General features: G+C 41.2%; 1 protein-coding gene across 1 annotated transcript in view; it reads right to left on the bottom strand.

Annotated features, from left to right (window-relative positions):
• Nucleotides 1–1,256: 1,256 nt before the first annotated feature.
• The window catches only part of LOC115205109 (platelet-derived growth factor C), a 102,382-nt gene continuing 85,876 nt past the window's right edge, over nucleotides 1,257–17,762 (bottom strand). Inside the window, exons 4-6 of the mRNA XM_029770766.1 lie at nucleotides 4,467–4,650; nucleotides 3,989–4,206; nucleotides 1,257–2,553 (exon numbers count right to left, since the gene is read on the bottom strand). Of these exons, the coding sequence (XP_029626626.1) occupies nucleotides 2,440–2,553; nucleotides 3,989–4,206; nucleotides 4,467–4,650 (516 nt within the window). The 3' untranslated portion in view covers nucleotides 1,257–2,439. The remainder of the gene's footprint in view (nucleotides 2,554–3,988; nucleotides 4,207–4,466; nucleotides 4,651–17,762) is intronic.

The following is a 17,762-nucleotide window of genomic DNA, read 5'->3' as shown; positions in this document are numbered from 1 at the left end:
TTTGTTGCCATGAGGCAGAGAAGCATTTGCAGTTTTATAGCTAATCTAATGCTATTCTACACATTTTGCCATGAGGCTGAGAGAAAAAGCTTGTGGGGCTGCGTGCTACGCTAGTGATGAACTGCACTACTAGTTATATTTCAACAGTAAGGCCTGGATTCAATCAGATCGAGTGCTAACCAGTGTTAACCAGCATTGGCTGACAGCCGCATAGCAGATGCTTTGGCAGTGTTGGAGGTATGAGCTGACAGAATCGGTGAGCGGCTACTCGTGTCACAAACCACTCCCTCCCTTATTACCCCTACTGCGTTATAAATTCAAAACGGTGCTAGAAAGTGTAGGCGCTATCGACGTTAGAAATGATGAAAGTAGTCAATTGTTTATTAAAACAAAAACAATCCCTCTTGCCTGTGATGTTCTGATTTAGTTGAGGGCTGCTCAGCTAAATGTGTCTCTGTCATCAATCAGTTGGTTACGGTTCTTATAGTTTTTCCATTCCTCTCGTTTATACAGTAATTATTTTTAATGGTCTTGCCTTTTCTATTTATTTAATGAATGCAGGGAGAAGTTATATCTAATTGTTTTGTTATAGAGTAGCACAATGGAAATCCAAATCAGCCATTACCTTAGCCATTCCTTGATTAAACAACAACTGTGAATGTAATTGTTTGATTATTTTTCCAACCTCATTAATTGAGAGACATGAGTAGAGTTCCTAGATTACTGGTGCATAAAACAGCTATTTACACTGATATCTGACAGTGGTGGGTTTTTCACATTGACAGAACCCACTCTTGATGAAATGCACAGTCAGGATGTAAAACAGTGAAATTACTTTTCTATGACACTTTGTCCATGAAGTATATAAGGTGTCACAACAGGCCTACTTAAAAAGGTGCCATCTAGAACCTAAAAGGGTTCTTTGGCTGTCCTAATAGGAAACCCTTTGAAAAAAACCTTTTGGTTCCAAGTAGAACCATTTTGGGTTCCATGTAGAACCATTTCCACATAGGGTTCTACATGGAACTCAAAAGGGTTTTACTTGGAACCAAAAAGCGTTCTCCTATAGGGACAGCTGAAAAATCCTTTTGGAACCTTTTTTTCTAAGAGCGTAGGCATGTACGTAGAAGGATCTATGACCATAATCCTATTCTGTTAGATGACTTTGATATGCCACTAAAATGTAATTTCCTCAGTCAATATTCCCTAATAATACGAATTTATACCATTACAATAACAATGAGAAAGACACAATGCTTTATCTTGACACCAAATGAAAGTCCTTATATTGCAGGGGACTATGTCAAAATACAAGTACCTATCTCCAGAAACACATTGACTGATTTATTTCTACTGACAGATACATACAACAAAATAGATCATAAAAGGTCATGTTAAATAACTTTGGTACGCAGAGAAGAGAACACACCCATATTTGGCATGGCGTGGACATAGAAATGAAAATATTGAAGATGAACACTCAAGAACTGTACAAATGACAGAGAAACCACCATTTCAGCATACAAAAAAGCATTCTGGACAACTTCCCTTCATTGAACAAAAAAATATTGAGTATCCATACTGTTCCACGCACTAGTTGGGGTTATATGAAGTTATAAAGCAAGCAGATTTTACACCTTTGCTACGACGGTATGTACGTTGAAACGCAACAAAACAGCACCCACTTGGTTTAAGTGTGCAACTTTATCTCCTCAACGAATACAAGTATCTTTGGTAGAAAAATACAACAGTACAGAAAAACCATGAAAATGAAATATTTACAAATATAGTTTGCATCAGTAAGACAGTCAACATTACCATTATGTCACTCCAAAGATCTAATAGATGGGAAAACAGGGGGGAGTGGGGAATCACTGATAAAAAGGACCATTATTTTCCTCTTTTATAGGAATAATAAAGTACCATAGGGATTGGCCTGAAGGAAGCTCACTTATGTACAGAAAAGTACTTGAAGAAGGAGCCCATTTTCCAAGATACTCTCTAGCCACGTGTGTTGAATTTCAACAAGACCCCTTAAAGGTTTTGGCACAAAAAAATGACACTAAACCGACGCTGCCAAAGATGTCCCTTAGCACCAGTTCCGATCTCTGAGAAGCAAAGGGAGAGAGAGCCTTCAGAGAGTGAAGAATGAATAAGATAGGTCCAGCATTCCAGTGCAGTCTATCCATTTCCTGTCTCTTCAATGCACTCAGTCAGCTACAGGTCCTCCACGGCGGCAAGATCCATCCACAAATGAAGTAGTTCCAGTCAGTTTTTATTCTCGTCCAATTAGCAAGATGAGAAAGGTCAAGCAAAGCAATCTCATTCGCTCCTCACTCTCAATGGAGATGGTTAGGGTTTGCCTGGGAGATGCTGGAAGACGCGTGCAGTTTCAAGTGTCTCCTGGGATGCTGGTGGCACCGGTACACAGGCTTGAGATCAGTCCCAGTCGTCTTTGCAAACACAGTCACACTCCTCATGGTGTTCCAAGGGCACATCGGTCATGGACTTCTGCAGGCCTCGGCCCCCGCTTCGGTGCTTCAGCAGGAGAACCTACAGAGAGCGGCAAGCCAGAGCTTGGATTGAAAGTTTGGAACAGGCCCTGCACCAAAACAACTTCAAACACATTTACACATCAAATGGTTAAATTAGCTAAAATACATAGCAGAAATATCTTTATGATAAATTTGTTTTACACCACTAACCACGTTTTCATCCACAGTTTTTATGCGAGTAAAGTCTTACCATATAAAAAAAAAAATCACAGCAGCTGTGATGGAAACAGGTAGTTTCGGTACAATTTTATAAATGCCGACAGATAATTTGTTCTTTTGACATGGTGGAATCTTTTTGTGTCTGTAAAATGTATTATGCGAGAAATGGTGGAGGAAATGCCTTTATGAGCAAAAAGTGATATACAGTGCCTTGCGAAAGTATTCGGCCCCCTTGAACTTTTCGACCTTTTGTATCCAAAATAATTTTGCACGCCCAATTTTTCAGTTTTTTATTTGTTAAAAAAGTTTGAAATATCCAATAAATTTCGTTCCACTTCATGATTGTGTCCCACTTGTTGTTGATTCTTCACAAAAAAATACAGTTTTATATCTTTATGTTTGAAGCCTGAAATGTGGCAAAAGGTCGAAAAGTTCAAGGGGGCCGAATACTTTCGCAAGGCACTGTATGACCATCATATCGAAGTAAACTTGGAGTCACGTGATATGGTGTGTGGTCCTCCCACTATGACTCAGGAAACCATGCAGTTTATTAGGCTACAGATGAAATACTTTATGATGAACTTTACAGGGTGCTGAAAGTGCACATGATCTTGATGCTCTTTTCCAATAAATATTGAGAGTATTATTCTGGTGACATGATTGATGCTTGACGGCAATCTGACAAATATAAAAAAAATCTCTCTCTTATCCATAATAATCTCAATGTAGACTAGTCGACCTGCATAGTATCTTGCAAGCTGTTGGCTTGAGCGCATGTGCCAAGACCAGAGTAGGCACGTTTGCAATTTAACGCAACTGTTTTTGTGACAAAACTATCTGTAGAGTTGAAAATGCGATGGAAACACATTGAACTCTATATTTGTATTCAGTGCATGTTAACTTAAGTGAAAAAGTACTGTGTACACTACATCGTCACCCACTGATTTTTATCCGCAACAAGTCTGTTTGGTGGAAACACCTATATTTTCTTTGTGGATTTTTGAATATCCACATAAATAACAGGATGTAATTTTGTTACGATACATTAGCTTGCATTTATTATGCTGATCTTTCTGAAAAATAATTAACTTCAAGTATAAGTAGCGAATTATGACCCTTGTCTAGAGTTGCAAAGTTAACTTCTAATAACTTTCACATAATTCCCAGGTTTTCCAGAAATCCTGGTTGGAAGATTCCTGGATTTCCAGTTTATTCCCTTCTGATTCCAGGGATATTAAAATCTCAGAAAATTGGGAAAGTTGCCACACTTTTACCTCATGGTACTTCTTGACGACCCGGGTAGGCTCACACTGGCAGTCGGAGCAGCGATGCGAGCAGCAGGCACAGTTGCCCCCACAGCGCTTCACCAGGAGGCAGCTAGGCCAGAAGATGGCGTCCGTCCTCTTCAGCTCCTCGCGCAGGGAGATGGAGAAGTTGCGCGGCGTGCAGCTGTACAGTATCACCTCTTCTCTCAACAGGTTGAGATCCACTCCTGTTCAAGAAATAGATTAAGCTCACCACGTCAACCTAAAATGATTAGATACCTTTTATTAAATTACAAAAAAGGGGCTAAACTGAGGTTAAATTGCCAAGATATAATTTCAAGTTAACCTTTCACAGACAGTTTTATGCTCAACTGCAGCTGTACATCTGTTTTTCCCTCCATCTCAACATGACAGCTCTTTCTTCCACTGCAATTGCTATCACTAGAACCCCAGTTGTTAGCCGTTTGAGAAGTGGCAGTCGCTGTACCTCTGGATTTCTTGTTGTGGAGGAATGACTTTCCCAGGATGTGCCACGTGGGCTTGTATAGGTCTTCCATGTCAAGCTGCCATCTCTCAGGCTCCAGGTACTTCATGACCTCCTCCACGGTACCGAGGCCAGCCACGGCCTCAGACAACGCATCTGCGCTCTGCAGAGATGGAGTTACCTCGGGCTTCGACACACATAAGAAAACCGGCATAAAGGAAGATGAGGAAAAAGTTTAATAGACTTCAGGCTCATGGTCTAAACTGAATTAAGCATAATTTAATGTCTACTTTTAGAGAGCCCCATACAAAAATAACTGCACTGAATCAGAGGTTTAAACTGGGTTACAGTTATTACAAGCAAAACCCCCATACAAAGTAACATAAGCTCTACATAATGAGTGATTGTGCTACAGTGCATTACAAAACCGAACATCAAAGCTCCATTCGTTTTGGCATCTCCATAGATTCCACTTCTCTCAGCTATATTTTCATCCCGAAATAACTACAGTAGCAACAAGGTTCAAGTTAAGACTCATCAGTTCCAATTGGGGGCAGCATTTTTTTTCTCTGACTTATATCTCTACCTAAAGACACAGAACGGTGCAGTAGATTGATACCTGGGGTATTGGTATCCCCACATGAGACTAATCCTCCAGATACCTTTCTGGTCTGTGATACTCTGGCTGAGTCCCAAATTACACCCAATTCTCTATATAGTGCACTACTTTTGACTAAGGTCCATTGCTCTGTTGAAAAGTAGTGCACCATCTCTGCTCATTCTGTCTGACATGTCAGCTTGCTGGTATCTTTATGTGGCAATACAGACCCAATCCTGTGTGATTGGCAAGTTGAATGCATCACTGTGACACCAGCAAGCAAGCACTGCTAATATGGACACTAAAAATAAGCACTAAAATGTTTATTTAGTACATTGATTACTAGTGGAATCCAACTCCCTATATTATCACAGTGTAGGCCTATCAAAAGCTTTGACAAAAATCCTATGTGAAATGTCTAATGCCTACATGACAAACAATCAAGAAATCTTGAGCGGAGTCATACTAGAGGAGAAACAGGGATTTGATTTGATGGGGGGTAAAAAACTGTTTTCAGCTCAGACAGACTAAAGAGATACAGAATGAATCAGGGAAAAGGACTCACCACAGGATTGATAATGTCACATTGAATAATGGAAGTAATACGGGAATGTCTGTTCTGATTCACTGACAACGTAATACAATCTGAAATTACAGTCAGCACTCCCTCGAAATTTGGCTCCCTTTGGCGCTGCCACTGCATGATAAGATTACAGAGGAAGGCTAGAGTTTAGCAACGTGGCCGAGGCAGAGGTCAGAAAATGTAGTTTATGCAAATGTGTTTACGCCAAGTGGTTTAGTGATCTGTTGATGTCTGTTGTGCCTTGTATGAACAACTTCACATTCAATAAAAAAAACATGGAGATTTACAGTGAATGGCAGTTCTTAGGCAAGTGGGCAAAGTCAAATGTGACAGGAATATTCATCCAAATGCACTGGTCATGCGGTTCGATTAATAAGACAATATTTACCATAAATACCAAAAAAAGAACATCAAAAGCATGAAAGAATTGTCTCAGGGGATCAACCAAGGCAAAACATCTTGCCATTGCTTTTCTATGAGAATAGTGGATATTTTTGCTTCATAGTAGAAGCACACAATGTGAATCCTGTTACACTTTCCTGGTCTTGGCAGTGGATACCAGTGTAGAATGGGAACCATTAACAGCTTGTGAATGCCGACGGTGCTACACTCCTCCAATTAACGGCACTCTGTAGGCACGGCCTCAAAAGCGGCAGCCAAGCACTCCTTAAGAGACAGATGAAATGTGAAGCTTTGTGAAGAAGATGAGAGCCCTGACTAAAAGGCATTGGGGAACAAAGCACTTAAAAAGGGCCACCATAACTTTGGACTAGCATGAATTCTCTGAAATTGTTCAACTGTAGTATCAAGAGTATGGTCGTTCGGTAGTCTTAGTCTTACCCCAAGTGTTCAGTTGTAGCAGAAGCGATAATCTATTATGGGATGGTAGATATGGAAGCGCAGAGGGTTATTTCCCATATAAATGTGGTGAAAATTGTCATCGGTGGAACAATGCCCACATCGACCCAAAAGTGAAAGTCTGAAGACCTTTTGAGTGATAGTGTTTGTAATTGAATGACCAGCACTATCCATCTGTTTCCTTATACTTGTAACTAACAGCACCACCACAAAACACAATTGTATTTGTAATAAAAAGCAAAGACAGACAAAACAACCAATATAAATGTGATGGAACTGAGTCAGACTACCTGTATTTAGCCAATTATTTGCACGGCTATAAAAATATGCAAGTCATCAACTCGCCTCACTTTGACATAGCTAAACTATGACATCTCCTTGCATAGCAACCCTGCAAATATTTTGCCTTATAACTGCAGTTAACGTGTTCACATTGTAACTTTTTTTATTGTGGTGCCTGATACTAAGTATTTCATCTTAGCCACAACTTCATCGGGTAAGAATTAATCTGAAGAGGTATAAAACCCCAGCACAGAAGTGTCTATTGTATTCTGCAGCCATAGCTAAAAGGTGTTTCAAATTGGTTGCAAGCTGTGTCAATCTTTCATAAGGAAAATAGCTTAGCAGGCAGACAAGGGGCTCAGACAGCAACTTCTGCCAGAAATGACAGAGTGGACAGTGTGTGTAGAGTGAGGAGTGGTAGAGCAGAACTAGACATCTGAGGCATGTGTAGAGGTGAATGGACACAGTGTACAAAACATTAAGAACTCCTTCCTAATATTGACTTGTACCCCCCCCCTTTTGCCCTCAGAACTGCCTCAATTCATTGGGGCATGGACTCGACAAGGTGTCAAAAGTGTTCCAAAGGGATGCTGGCCCATGTTGGCTCCAATGCTTCCCATAGTCTTGTCAAGTTGGTGGACGTCCTTTGGGTGGTGGACCATTCTTGATGCACACGGGACACTGTTGACCATGAAAAACCCATCAGCATTGCAGTTCTTGACACAAGCCTGGCACCTACTAACATACCCTGTTCAAAGGCACTTAAATATTTTGTCTTGCCCATTCACACACAATCCATGCCTCAATTGTCTCAAGGCTAAAAAAATCCTTCATTAACCTGTCTCTTCCCCTTCATCTACCCTGATTTAACAGGTGACATCAATAAGGGATCATAGCTTTCACCTGGTCAGTCTGTCATGGAAAGAGCAGGTGTTCTTAATGTTTTGTACACTCAGTGTATGTATGCATGCGTGCGTGCATGTATGTATGTATGTATGTATGTGTGTGTGTGTGTATATGTATGTATGTATGTATGTACACATGAACTATACCAGGAGGCAATGAATAATGTCTGACAGGAACGTATAAATCCAGGAAAACATAAAAAATTTTGAACCACAATCCCATTGTGCAAGCCATTGTCACTTTCTTGCAGGGTTGCATATTGTGGAGGAATGTGATCAGTTCCACTGCTGGGAAATATTGCATAAATAAGTAGATATACATTGTTACAGAATACAACACAAACAGTGAGCTCCAAAAGTATTGGGAGAGTGACACATTTTTTGTTGTTTTGACTCTGTAGTCCAGCACTTTGGATTTAAACTGATACAACGACTATGAGGTTAAATTGCAGACTGTCCTATTTACAATTTCTAAAAGGTGAACCATTTAGAAATCATATAACCTTTTGTACACAGCCACCCCATTTTAGGAGACCAAAAGTATTGGGACAAATCCACTTATACAGTGCATTAGGAAAGTATTTCAGAACCTTTCCCTACAACTTGATTGGAGTCCACCTGTGGTAAATTCAATTGATTGGACATTATTTGGAAAGGCACACACCTGTCAATATAAGGTACCACAGTTGACAGTGCATGTCAGAGCAAAAACCAAGCCATGAGGTCGAAGGAATTGTCCATACAGCTCTGAGACAGGATTGTGTCGAGGCACAGATATTGGTAAGGGTACCAAAAAAACACATTGAAGGTCCCCATCATTCTTAAATGGAAGAAGTTTGGAACCACCAAGACTCTTCCTAGAGATGGCCGCCCGGCCAAACTGAGCAAATGGGTGACAAGGGCTTTGGTCAGTGAGGTGACCAAGAACCCGATGGTCACTGACAGTGCTCTAGAGTTCCTCTGTGGAGATGGGAGAACCTTTCAGAAGAACAATCATCTCTACAGCACTCCCCCAATCAGGTTTTTAATTGTAGAGTGGCCAGACGGAAGCCACACATCAGTAAAAGGCACATGACATCAGTAAAAGGCACATGACATCAGTAAAAGGCACTTAAGGGACTCTCAGACCATGAGATACAAGATGCTCTAGTCTGATGAAACCAAGATTGAAGTCTTTGGCCTGAATGCTAAGAATCACATCTGGAGGAAACCTGGGACCATCCCTACGGTGAAGCATGGGTGGCAGCATCATGCTGTGGGGATGTTTTTCAGTATCAGGGACTGGGAGACTAGTCAGGATCGAGGGAAAGATGAACAGAGCAAAGTACAGAGAGATCCTTGATGAAAACCTGTTCCAGAGTGCTCAGGTTCACCTTCCAACAGGACAACAACCCTAAGCGCACAGCCAAGACAATGCAGGAGCGGCTCAGCCCAGGTCTCTGTCCAGCCAGAGTCTGGACTTGAACATCTCTGGAGAGACCTGAAAAATAGCTATGCAGCGACACTCCCCATCCAAGCTGACAGAGCTTGGGAGGATCTGAAGAGAAGAATGGGAGAAACTCCCCAAAAACAGGTGTGCCAAGCTTGTAGGGTCATACCCAAGAAGACTCGAGGCTGTGCTTCAACAAAGTACGGAGTAAAGGGTCTGAATACTTATTTATTTTTAATAGATTGCGAAAATGTCCCAAAACATGTTTTTGCTTTGTTTTTGATGAAACAAAAATAGAACTATTTGGCCATATTGATCATCGTTATGGTTGGAGGAAAAAGGGGGAGGTTTGCAAGCCGAAGAACACCATCCCAAACGTGAAGCACGGGGGTGGCAGCATCATGTTGTGGGGGTGCTTTGCTGCAGTAGGGACTGGTGCACTTCACAAAATAGATGGCATCATGAGAACGGCAAATTATGTGGATATATTGAAGCAACATCTCAAGACATCAGTCAGGAAGTTAAAGCTTGGACGCAAATGGGTCTTCCAAATGGATAATGACCCCATGCATACTTCCAAAGTTGTGGCAAAATGGCTTAAGGACAACAAAGTCAAGATATTGGAGTGGCCATCATAAAGCCCTGACCGCAATCCTATAGAAAATTTGTGGGCAGAACTGAAAAAGCGTGTGTGAGCAAGGAGGCCTACATCCTGACTCAGTTACACCAGCTCTGTCAGGAGGAATGGACAAAATTCACCCAACTTATTGTGGGAAACTTGTGGAATGCTAACCGAAACACTTGACCCAAATTAAACAATTTAAAGGCAATGCTACCAAATACTAATTGAGTGTATGTAAACCTCTGACCCACAGGGAATGTGATGAAAGAAATGAAAGCTGAAAAAATATCAAAGATTCTCTCTACTATTATTCTGACATTTCACATTCTTAAAATAAAGTGGTGATCCTAACTGACCTAAGACAGGGAATTTTTACGAGGATTAAATGTCAGGCATTGTGAAAAACTGAGTTTAAATGTATTTGGCTAAGATGTATGTAAACTTCTGACTTCAACTGTATATACACACACATATTTATTTTATTTAACTAGCAAGTCAGTTAAGAACATATTCTTATTTACAATGACAGCCTACTCCGGCCAAACCCCGACGACGCTGGGCCAATTGTGCGCCGCCCTACGGGACTCCCAATCATGGCCGGATGTGATACAGCCTGGATTAGAACCAGGTACTATAGTGACACCTCTTGCACTGAAATGCAGTGCCTTAGACTGCTGCACCACTCAGGAGACCATTTTTATGTACCAGTCAAAAGTTGACACACCTAGTCATTCTTTATTTTTACTATTTTCTACACTGTAGAATAACAGTGAAGACAACAAAACTATGAAATAACACATATGGAATCATTCAGTAACCAAAAAAGTGTTAAACAAATCAAAATATATTTTAGATTCTTCAAAGTAGCCACCTTTTCTCTTGACAGCTTTGCACACTTGGCATTCCCTCAACCAGCTTCATGCAGAATGTGTTTCCAACAGTGTTGAAGGAGTTCCCACATATTCTGAGCACTTGTTGGCTGCGTTTCCTTCACTCTGCTGTCCAACTCATCCCAAACCATCTCATTTCGATAAGGTCAGCTGATTGTGGAGGCCAGGTCATCTGATGCAGCACTCCATCAGTCTCCTTCTTGGTCAAATAGCCCTTACACAGCCTGGAGGTGTGTTTTGGGTCATTGGCCTGTTGAAAAACAAGTGAGAGTCCCACTAAGCGCAAACCAAATTAGGTGGCGTATCGCTGCAGAATGCTGTGGTAACCATGATGGTTGTGCCTTGAATTCTAAACAAAATCAGACAGTGTCATCAGCAAAGCACCCCCACACCATCACACCTCCTCCTACATGCTTCACGGTGGGAACCACACAAGCAGAGATCTACCATTCACCTACTCATCCGTTCTCCACCAACGCCGGTTGGACCAAAAATCTAAAATCTGGACTCATCAGACCAAAGTTCAGATTTCCACCAGTCTAATACAAATTGCTTGTGTTTCTTGGCCCAAGCAAGTCTCTTCTTATTGGTGTCCTTTAGTAGTGGTTTCTTTGCAGCAATTCAACCATGAAGGCCTGATTCACACAGTCTCCTCTGAACAGTTGCTGTTGAGATGTGTCTGTTCCTTCAACACTTAAGCATTTATTTGGGCTGCAATCTGAGGTGCAGTTAACTCTAACGAACTTATCCTCTACAGTAGAGATGGCTCTGGGTCTTCCTTTCCTGTGGCGGTCCTCATGAGCCAATTTCATTATAGCGCTTGATGGTTTTTGTGACTGCGCTTGAAGAAACTTTCAAAGTTCATGAAATATTCCGCATTGACTGACCTTCATGTCTTAAAGTAATGGACTGTCAAATCAAATCAAATGTATTTATATAGCCCTTCTTACATCAGCTGATATATCAAAGTGCTGTACAGAAACATAGCCTAAAACCCCAAACAGCAAGCAATTCAGGTGTAGAAGCACAGTGGCTAGGAAAAACTCCCTAAAAAGGCCAAAACCTAGGAAGAAACCTAGAGAGGACCCAGGCTATGAGGGGTGGCCAGTCCTCTTCTGGCAGTGCCAGGTAGAGATTATAACAGAACATGGCCAAAATGTTCAAATGTTCATAAATGACCAGCATGGTCAAATAATGGCTCGGAAAATAATGTCTGTCATTTCTCTTTGCGTATTTGAGCTGCTCTTGCCATAATATGGACTTGGTCTTTTACCAAATAGGGCGATCTTCTGTATACCACCCCTACCTTGTCACAAAACAACTGATTTGCTCCAACGCATTAAGGAGGAAAGATATTCCACAAATGAACTTTTAACCAGGCACATCTGTTAATTTAAATGCATTCGAGGTGACTACCTCATGAAGCTGGTTGAGAGAATGCCAAGAGTGTGCAAAGCTGTCATTAAGGCAAAGGGTGGCTACTTTGAAGAATCTCAAATCTAAAATATATTTTGATTTGTTTAACACTTTTTTGGTTACTACATGATTCCATGTTTTATTTCATAGTTGATGTCTTCACTATTATTCTACAATGCAGAAAACAAAAAATAAAGAAAAACCCTGCAATAAGTAGGTGTGTCAACTTTTTGACTGTATATTTAAATAGTATTATGTTTCTCCACAATAAGTGTCAAGGCACAATGGACCTCAGTCCCATGAAGAACCAAGACCAACTTACTGGAGGTATCGTGTGAAAAATGGGTCACCCTGACGCTGACATTTAGGGAGACAATGGAATTTCAGTTAGTTTTCCTTTTTCGCTCCCATTCAGAGAAACACATTTTTTCCGAGCCACGCTGTGTTTTAACAACCTCTTCGCCTGGACCTTTTTAGCTTTTCCAAAATATCTTCCCACGAATTACAATAATCTCTTCCTAAGAATTTCCCCTTTCCATGGAAGTGGTAAAGAGGAATTATTGCTTGTTTAAATATAAACAAGTGCTGCCCCCATGACCTGAGGTTCCAGTAGCGTTGGTTTACCACAGGGAAACAGAGTGCTGCTGTTCATTGGGGCCTTCCAGTGCCCGAGGAATGCTCAGCGAGAAGCCAGGCCGAAGTGAGGCCAAAGCTAACCTTTCCTCTCGTGATTTCCACCAGTAAACACTCTTGCTGGCCAACAATTGTCTGCCCCAAGTCGAAACATGAATGACATGCCACCTTGTTCTTGCTCTCTCAACGTATTAATTCTCGCAAATATCTGTTTACGGATGGATGGACAGAGGCAGTATTTAGGGATGTATGTAATTATGCATGCATGTTCAATAGACCGGTAACAGACAAAATTAAGGAAACACCAACATAAAGTGTCTGGAACTTTATTGAAGGGATATGACACCATTCTTCCATGAGAAATTCCATCATTTGTTGTTTTGTTGATGGTGGTGGTGGAAAACGCTGTCTCAGGCGCCGCTCCAGAATCTCCTATAAGCGTTCAATTGGGTTGAGATCTGGTGACTGAGACAGCCATGACAAATGCTTCACATTGGTCACTGAATGGTTTGATGAGCATGAAAACACTCATGCCCTTTGGATGGCAGCATTATCAACCTATGGGTGCCAAAATAAATGGCCAAAAAAGAGGCCTGCCCAGCATTTTTATATAACCTTAAGCATGATGGGATGTTAATTCCTTCATAAACTCAGGAACCACAAATGTGTGGAAGGACCTGCTTTCAATGTACTTTGTATACCTCTTACGCAAGTGTTTCCATTATTTTGGCAGTTACCTGTAAAATCTGCGCTACGGAGAACGAGGACAGAAACGCAGAATCCAGACATTAAAATGGAATTCAACAATATTCTAAAATGTATTGAACTTAGTAGGAAATCACCTAAATGTATTGAACTTAGGAGAAAATGCATTATTTTGCCATGACATGAACAAAATGCATCAGTGATACGTAATTTCCTTCAACTTTCTGAAGAGGCAAAGGAACTGTCTGGTGTGTCCGTTTTTCTACCACTACCATTTCTACCGTTTCCAAAAGCCTTCTCAATTTAATATTAACTACAAAGTAGTTGTTGCATCAATCAAGTGGACATTTGTTTTGCAAACTCTGTAATCAAATGGGCGCTACAGAAATATTGCTAACCAAACAACGGTCTATGGCTGGTGCACAGTTGAATTAAAAGGTAACTATACCACAAAATGTGTTTGATTTTTCCCAGACCTCAAAAGTAGTCTCCTGATATGGTTTAAGCACCGTTGTGGACTTAAAAATAATCATCTAAGTGTGACTTTGACAGAGAAAGCCTGAAAAAACATAAACCTGAAAAAACAAAATGGAGAAAAAAGCTACATTTGGGAAAAACTAAATAGAACTGATTCAATCCCACTATAGGTTTCCATCCAATTGGCGACAGATTTTCATGCGAATATTCAAAAAATCTGCATAAAGAAAATGTGAATTTTCCCACCAGTGGTGTGTTTCCACCAAACTGACTTGTTGCGGGTAAAAGTCAGTGCGCGATGACGTAGCACACAAAAGTACGTATCACGTATCGAATAAAAATCTAATGTTCAATGCGTTTCCATTGCATTTTCCACTCAACCGATAGTTGTCAGAAAAACTGTTGCAAACATCGTTCATCATGTCACCAGAATAAGACCCTCAATATTTATTGGAAAGGAGCATCAAGCGCATCACCTTGCACCACCCTGTGAAGTTCATCATAACTTATTTAATCTGCAGCCTAATAAACTGCATGCCATTCCAACGAGTTTTAGTGGGAGGACCACACACCATATGACTGATATGCCATTTCTCACATACATTTTAGACACAAAAAGACACCATATCGAATGATCGGTCTGCATTTATAGAATTGCACCGAAACGTCCATTTTGCATCACATTTTGTGATTTTTTTTAACATGGCATGATATTACTCACAAACTGTGGATGGAAGCATGGTTAGTATAGTGTAAAGAAGTCAAATCCCAGGCAATCACCTGAGAAGCCTACAACACATTCATGAAGATCAGTGATTCCGTCACGAATACATATTTTTCTGTCAGATAGTGGATGCATTAGAAAGATTTATATCCTATCCACATGACTTCATTACACAGACAGAATCTCCTGTTCTATAGCTTATGATGTACGGTACTATCACAGACTCCAAAATGAAATGTCAAATGGGAAAGAAACAAATGACAACGCCCCTAAAATGCATCAGTACCATGGAGAAGACGGCACGCAGCAGAATTGTAGGTTGTCCAATATACTCCCCTCCAATGGACATTATAAATAGCACCTCACAATCCAGCCACACCTCTTTTGATGTGCACCCTATGCCAGAGACGAAGCCAAAACACACCTCCTTCCCTTCCCTTCCCTTCACTAGAACAGAACAGTTCTACAAGAAAAATATACAACTAAATACCACAGAGGAAAAACAAATTTACAAATTGTAGACCTTAGGACAACTCAACATTGCTTTTGGGAACCAATGTTTAAGAGGCACAAATCCTACAGCAACCTGGATTCTTACTAGATTATGGATTTAGAGATTGGAGTGCCTAAAGCATAGTGTTGTATATTGTGTAAGGTAATATTTGATAAGATAATTAGTATTGACTAATTTTAGCTCTGATTAGGATTGATGCAGAATACAGAAAAGTTTACCTAGCGATTTAGGGTGCAGATCTGAGATCGTTAAAATGATCTGTGATTTGTGAATAAAACATACTAAAGTAGAAGTACTGTAAGCTGTCCTCATCTTCTCTACCCTCATGACTTTCACGTACATAAATAAAATGCATTCATTCCCCATCTTAGAATTTCTGTAGTGCTTGGATGGGATTCTAAGCAATGTAAGTTGATGTTGGTGGGCCAGATTTTAAGGTTTTGGAGTAACTATTCTCTATGGATTGACAGAAGTCATTGCGTACATTATTCTGTAAAAGGGTACCAAAACCTTCAAATCTGTGAGATCCTTATTCTCTGTAAATCTATCTGCTTTATAACAATCTCTCCCATGATATTTGGCTTAGAGATAAAGGAGAAGAACCAAACAAATATCAAGTCCCATCTGGTCTTTCATACAATGACTATGTCTATCTTGCATTGTATGAGTGATTATATACACCGACTGTAAAAAACATTAGGAACACCTGCTCTTCCCATGACAGACTGAACAGGTGAATCATATCACATTTTATTTGTCACAAGCGCTGAATACAACAGGCTTACCGTGAAATGCTTACTTACAAGCACTTAACTCTATTTCTTGAACTGCGTTGTTGGTTAAGAAAATATTTACTAAATAAATAAAATAAAAAGTAACAATAAGATTATATAACAATAACGAGACTATATACAGTGGGTACCGAGTCAATGTGCGGATGTATTGGTTAGCCGAGGTAATTTGTACATGTAGGTGGGGGTAAAGTGAATAGTCCGGGTGGCCATTTGATTAATTGTTCAGCAGTCTTATGTCTTGGGGGTAGAAGCTGTTAAGGAGCATTTTGGACCTAGACTTGGTGCTCCGGTACCGCTTGCCATGTGGTAGCAAATAGAACAGTTTACGACTTGGGTGACTGGCCTTCCTCTGACACCTCCTAGTATACAGGTCCTGGATAGCAGGAAGCTTGGCCCCAGTGATGTATTGGGCCGTACGCACTACCCTCTGTAGCGCCTTACGGTCGGATGCTAAGCAGTAGCCATACCAAGCGGTGATGGTGCAGCTCGATGGTGCAGCTGTAGATCTTTTTGAGGATCTGGGGACCCATGCCAAATCTTTCAGTCTCCTGAGGGGGAAAAGGTGTTGTCGTGCCCTCTTCACGACTGTCTTGGTGGGTTTGGACCATGATAGTTTGTTGGTGATGTGGACACCAAGGCACTTGAAACTCTTTACCCACTCTACTTCAGCCCAGTCTGTTTATGGGAGCCTGTCGGCCCTCCTTTCCTTGTAGTCCACTATCATCTCCTTTGTCTTGCTCACATTGAGGGATAGGTTGTTGTCCTGGCACCACATGGCCAAGTCTCTGACCACCTCCCTTTAGGCTCATCGTTGTCGGTGATCGGGCCTACCACTGTTGTGGCGTCAGCAAACTTAATGATGAAGTTGGAGTCATGCTTGGCTATGCAGTCGTGGGTGAACAAGGAGTACAGGAGGGGACTAAGCACGTACCCCTGAGGGGCCCCGGTGTTGAGGATCAGCATTGCAGATGTGTTGTTACCCTCCCTCACCACCTGGGGGCGGCCCGTCAGGAAGTACAGTTCAAGAGGGAGGTGTTTAGTCCCAGGGACCTTAGCTTAGTGATGAGCTTTGTGGGCACTATGGTGTTTAACGCTGACCTGTAGTCAATGATAATGACTACTGGTAATCCGTCTGGTCCTGCGGCCTTGTGAATGTTGACCTGTTTAAAGGTCGTGCTCACATCGGCTACCAAGAGTGTGATCACACCATCGTCCGGAACAGCTGGTGCTCTCATGCATGCTTCAGTGTTGCTTGCCTCAAAGTGAGCATAAAAGTCATTTCGCTCGTCTGGTAGGCTCGCGTCACTGGGCAGATCGCAGCTGGGTTTCCCTTTGTAGTCCATAATAGCTTGCAAGCCCTGCCAAATCTGACAAGCGTCTGAGCCGGTGTAGAAGGATTCAATCTTAGTCCTATATTGACGCTCTGCCTGTTTGATAGTTTGTCTGAGGGCATAGAAGGATTTCTTTTAAGCGTCCGGATTAGTGTCCCGCTCCTTGAAAGCGGCAGCTCAAGCCTTTAGCTCAGTGTGGATGTTGCCTGTAATCCATGGCTTCTGGTTGGGATAAGTACATGACCAGTCAAACGTTTGGACACACCTACTCAGTGCAGGGTTATTCTTTATTTTTACTGTTTTCTACATTGTAGAATAATAGTGAAGACATCAAAACTATGAAATAACACATATGAAATCAAGTAGTAACCAAAAAAAAAAGTGTTAAACAATTCTAAATTCTATTTTATATTTGAGATTCTTCAAAAATAACCACCCTTTGCCCACGCTTGGCAATCTCTCAATCAGCTTCATGAGATAGTCCCCTGGAATGCATTTCAATTAACAGGTGTGCCTTGTTAAAAGTTCATTTGTGGAA

The sequence above is a fragment of the Salmo trutta genome, chromosome 13 (assembly GCF_901001165.1).
Source record: "Salmo trutta chromosome 13, fSalTru1.1, whole genome shotgun sequence".
NCBI classification, from domain to species: Eukaryota; Metazoa; Chordata; class Actinopteri; order Salmoniformes; family Salmonidae; genus Salmo; species Salmo trutta.
The sequence above is the reverse complement of the archived record's forward strand: the minus strand, read 5'-3'. Positions and strand labels throughout refer to the sequence as shown.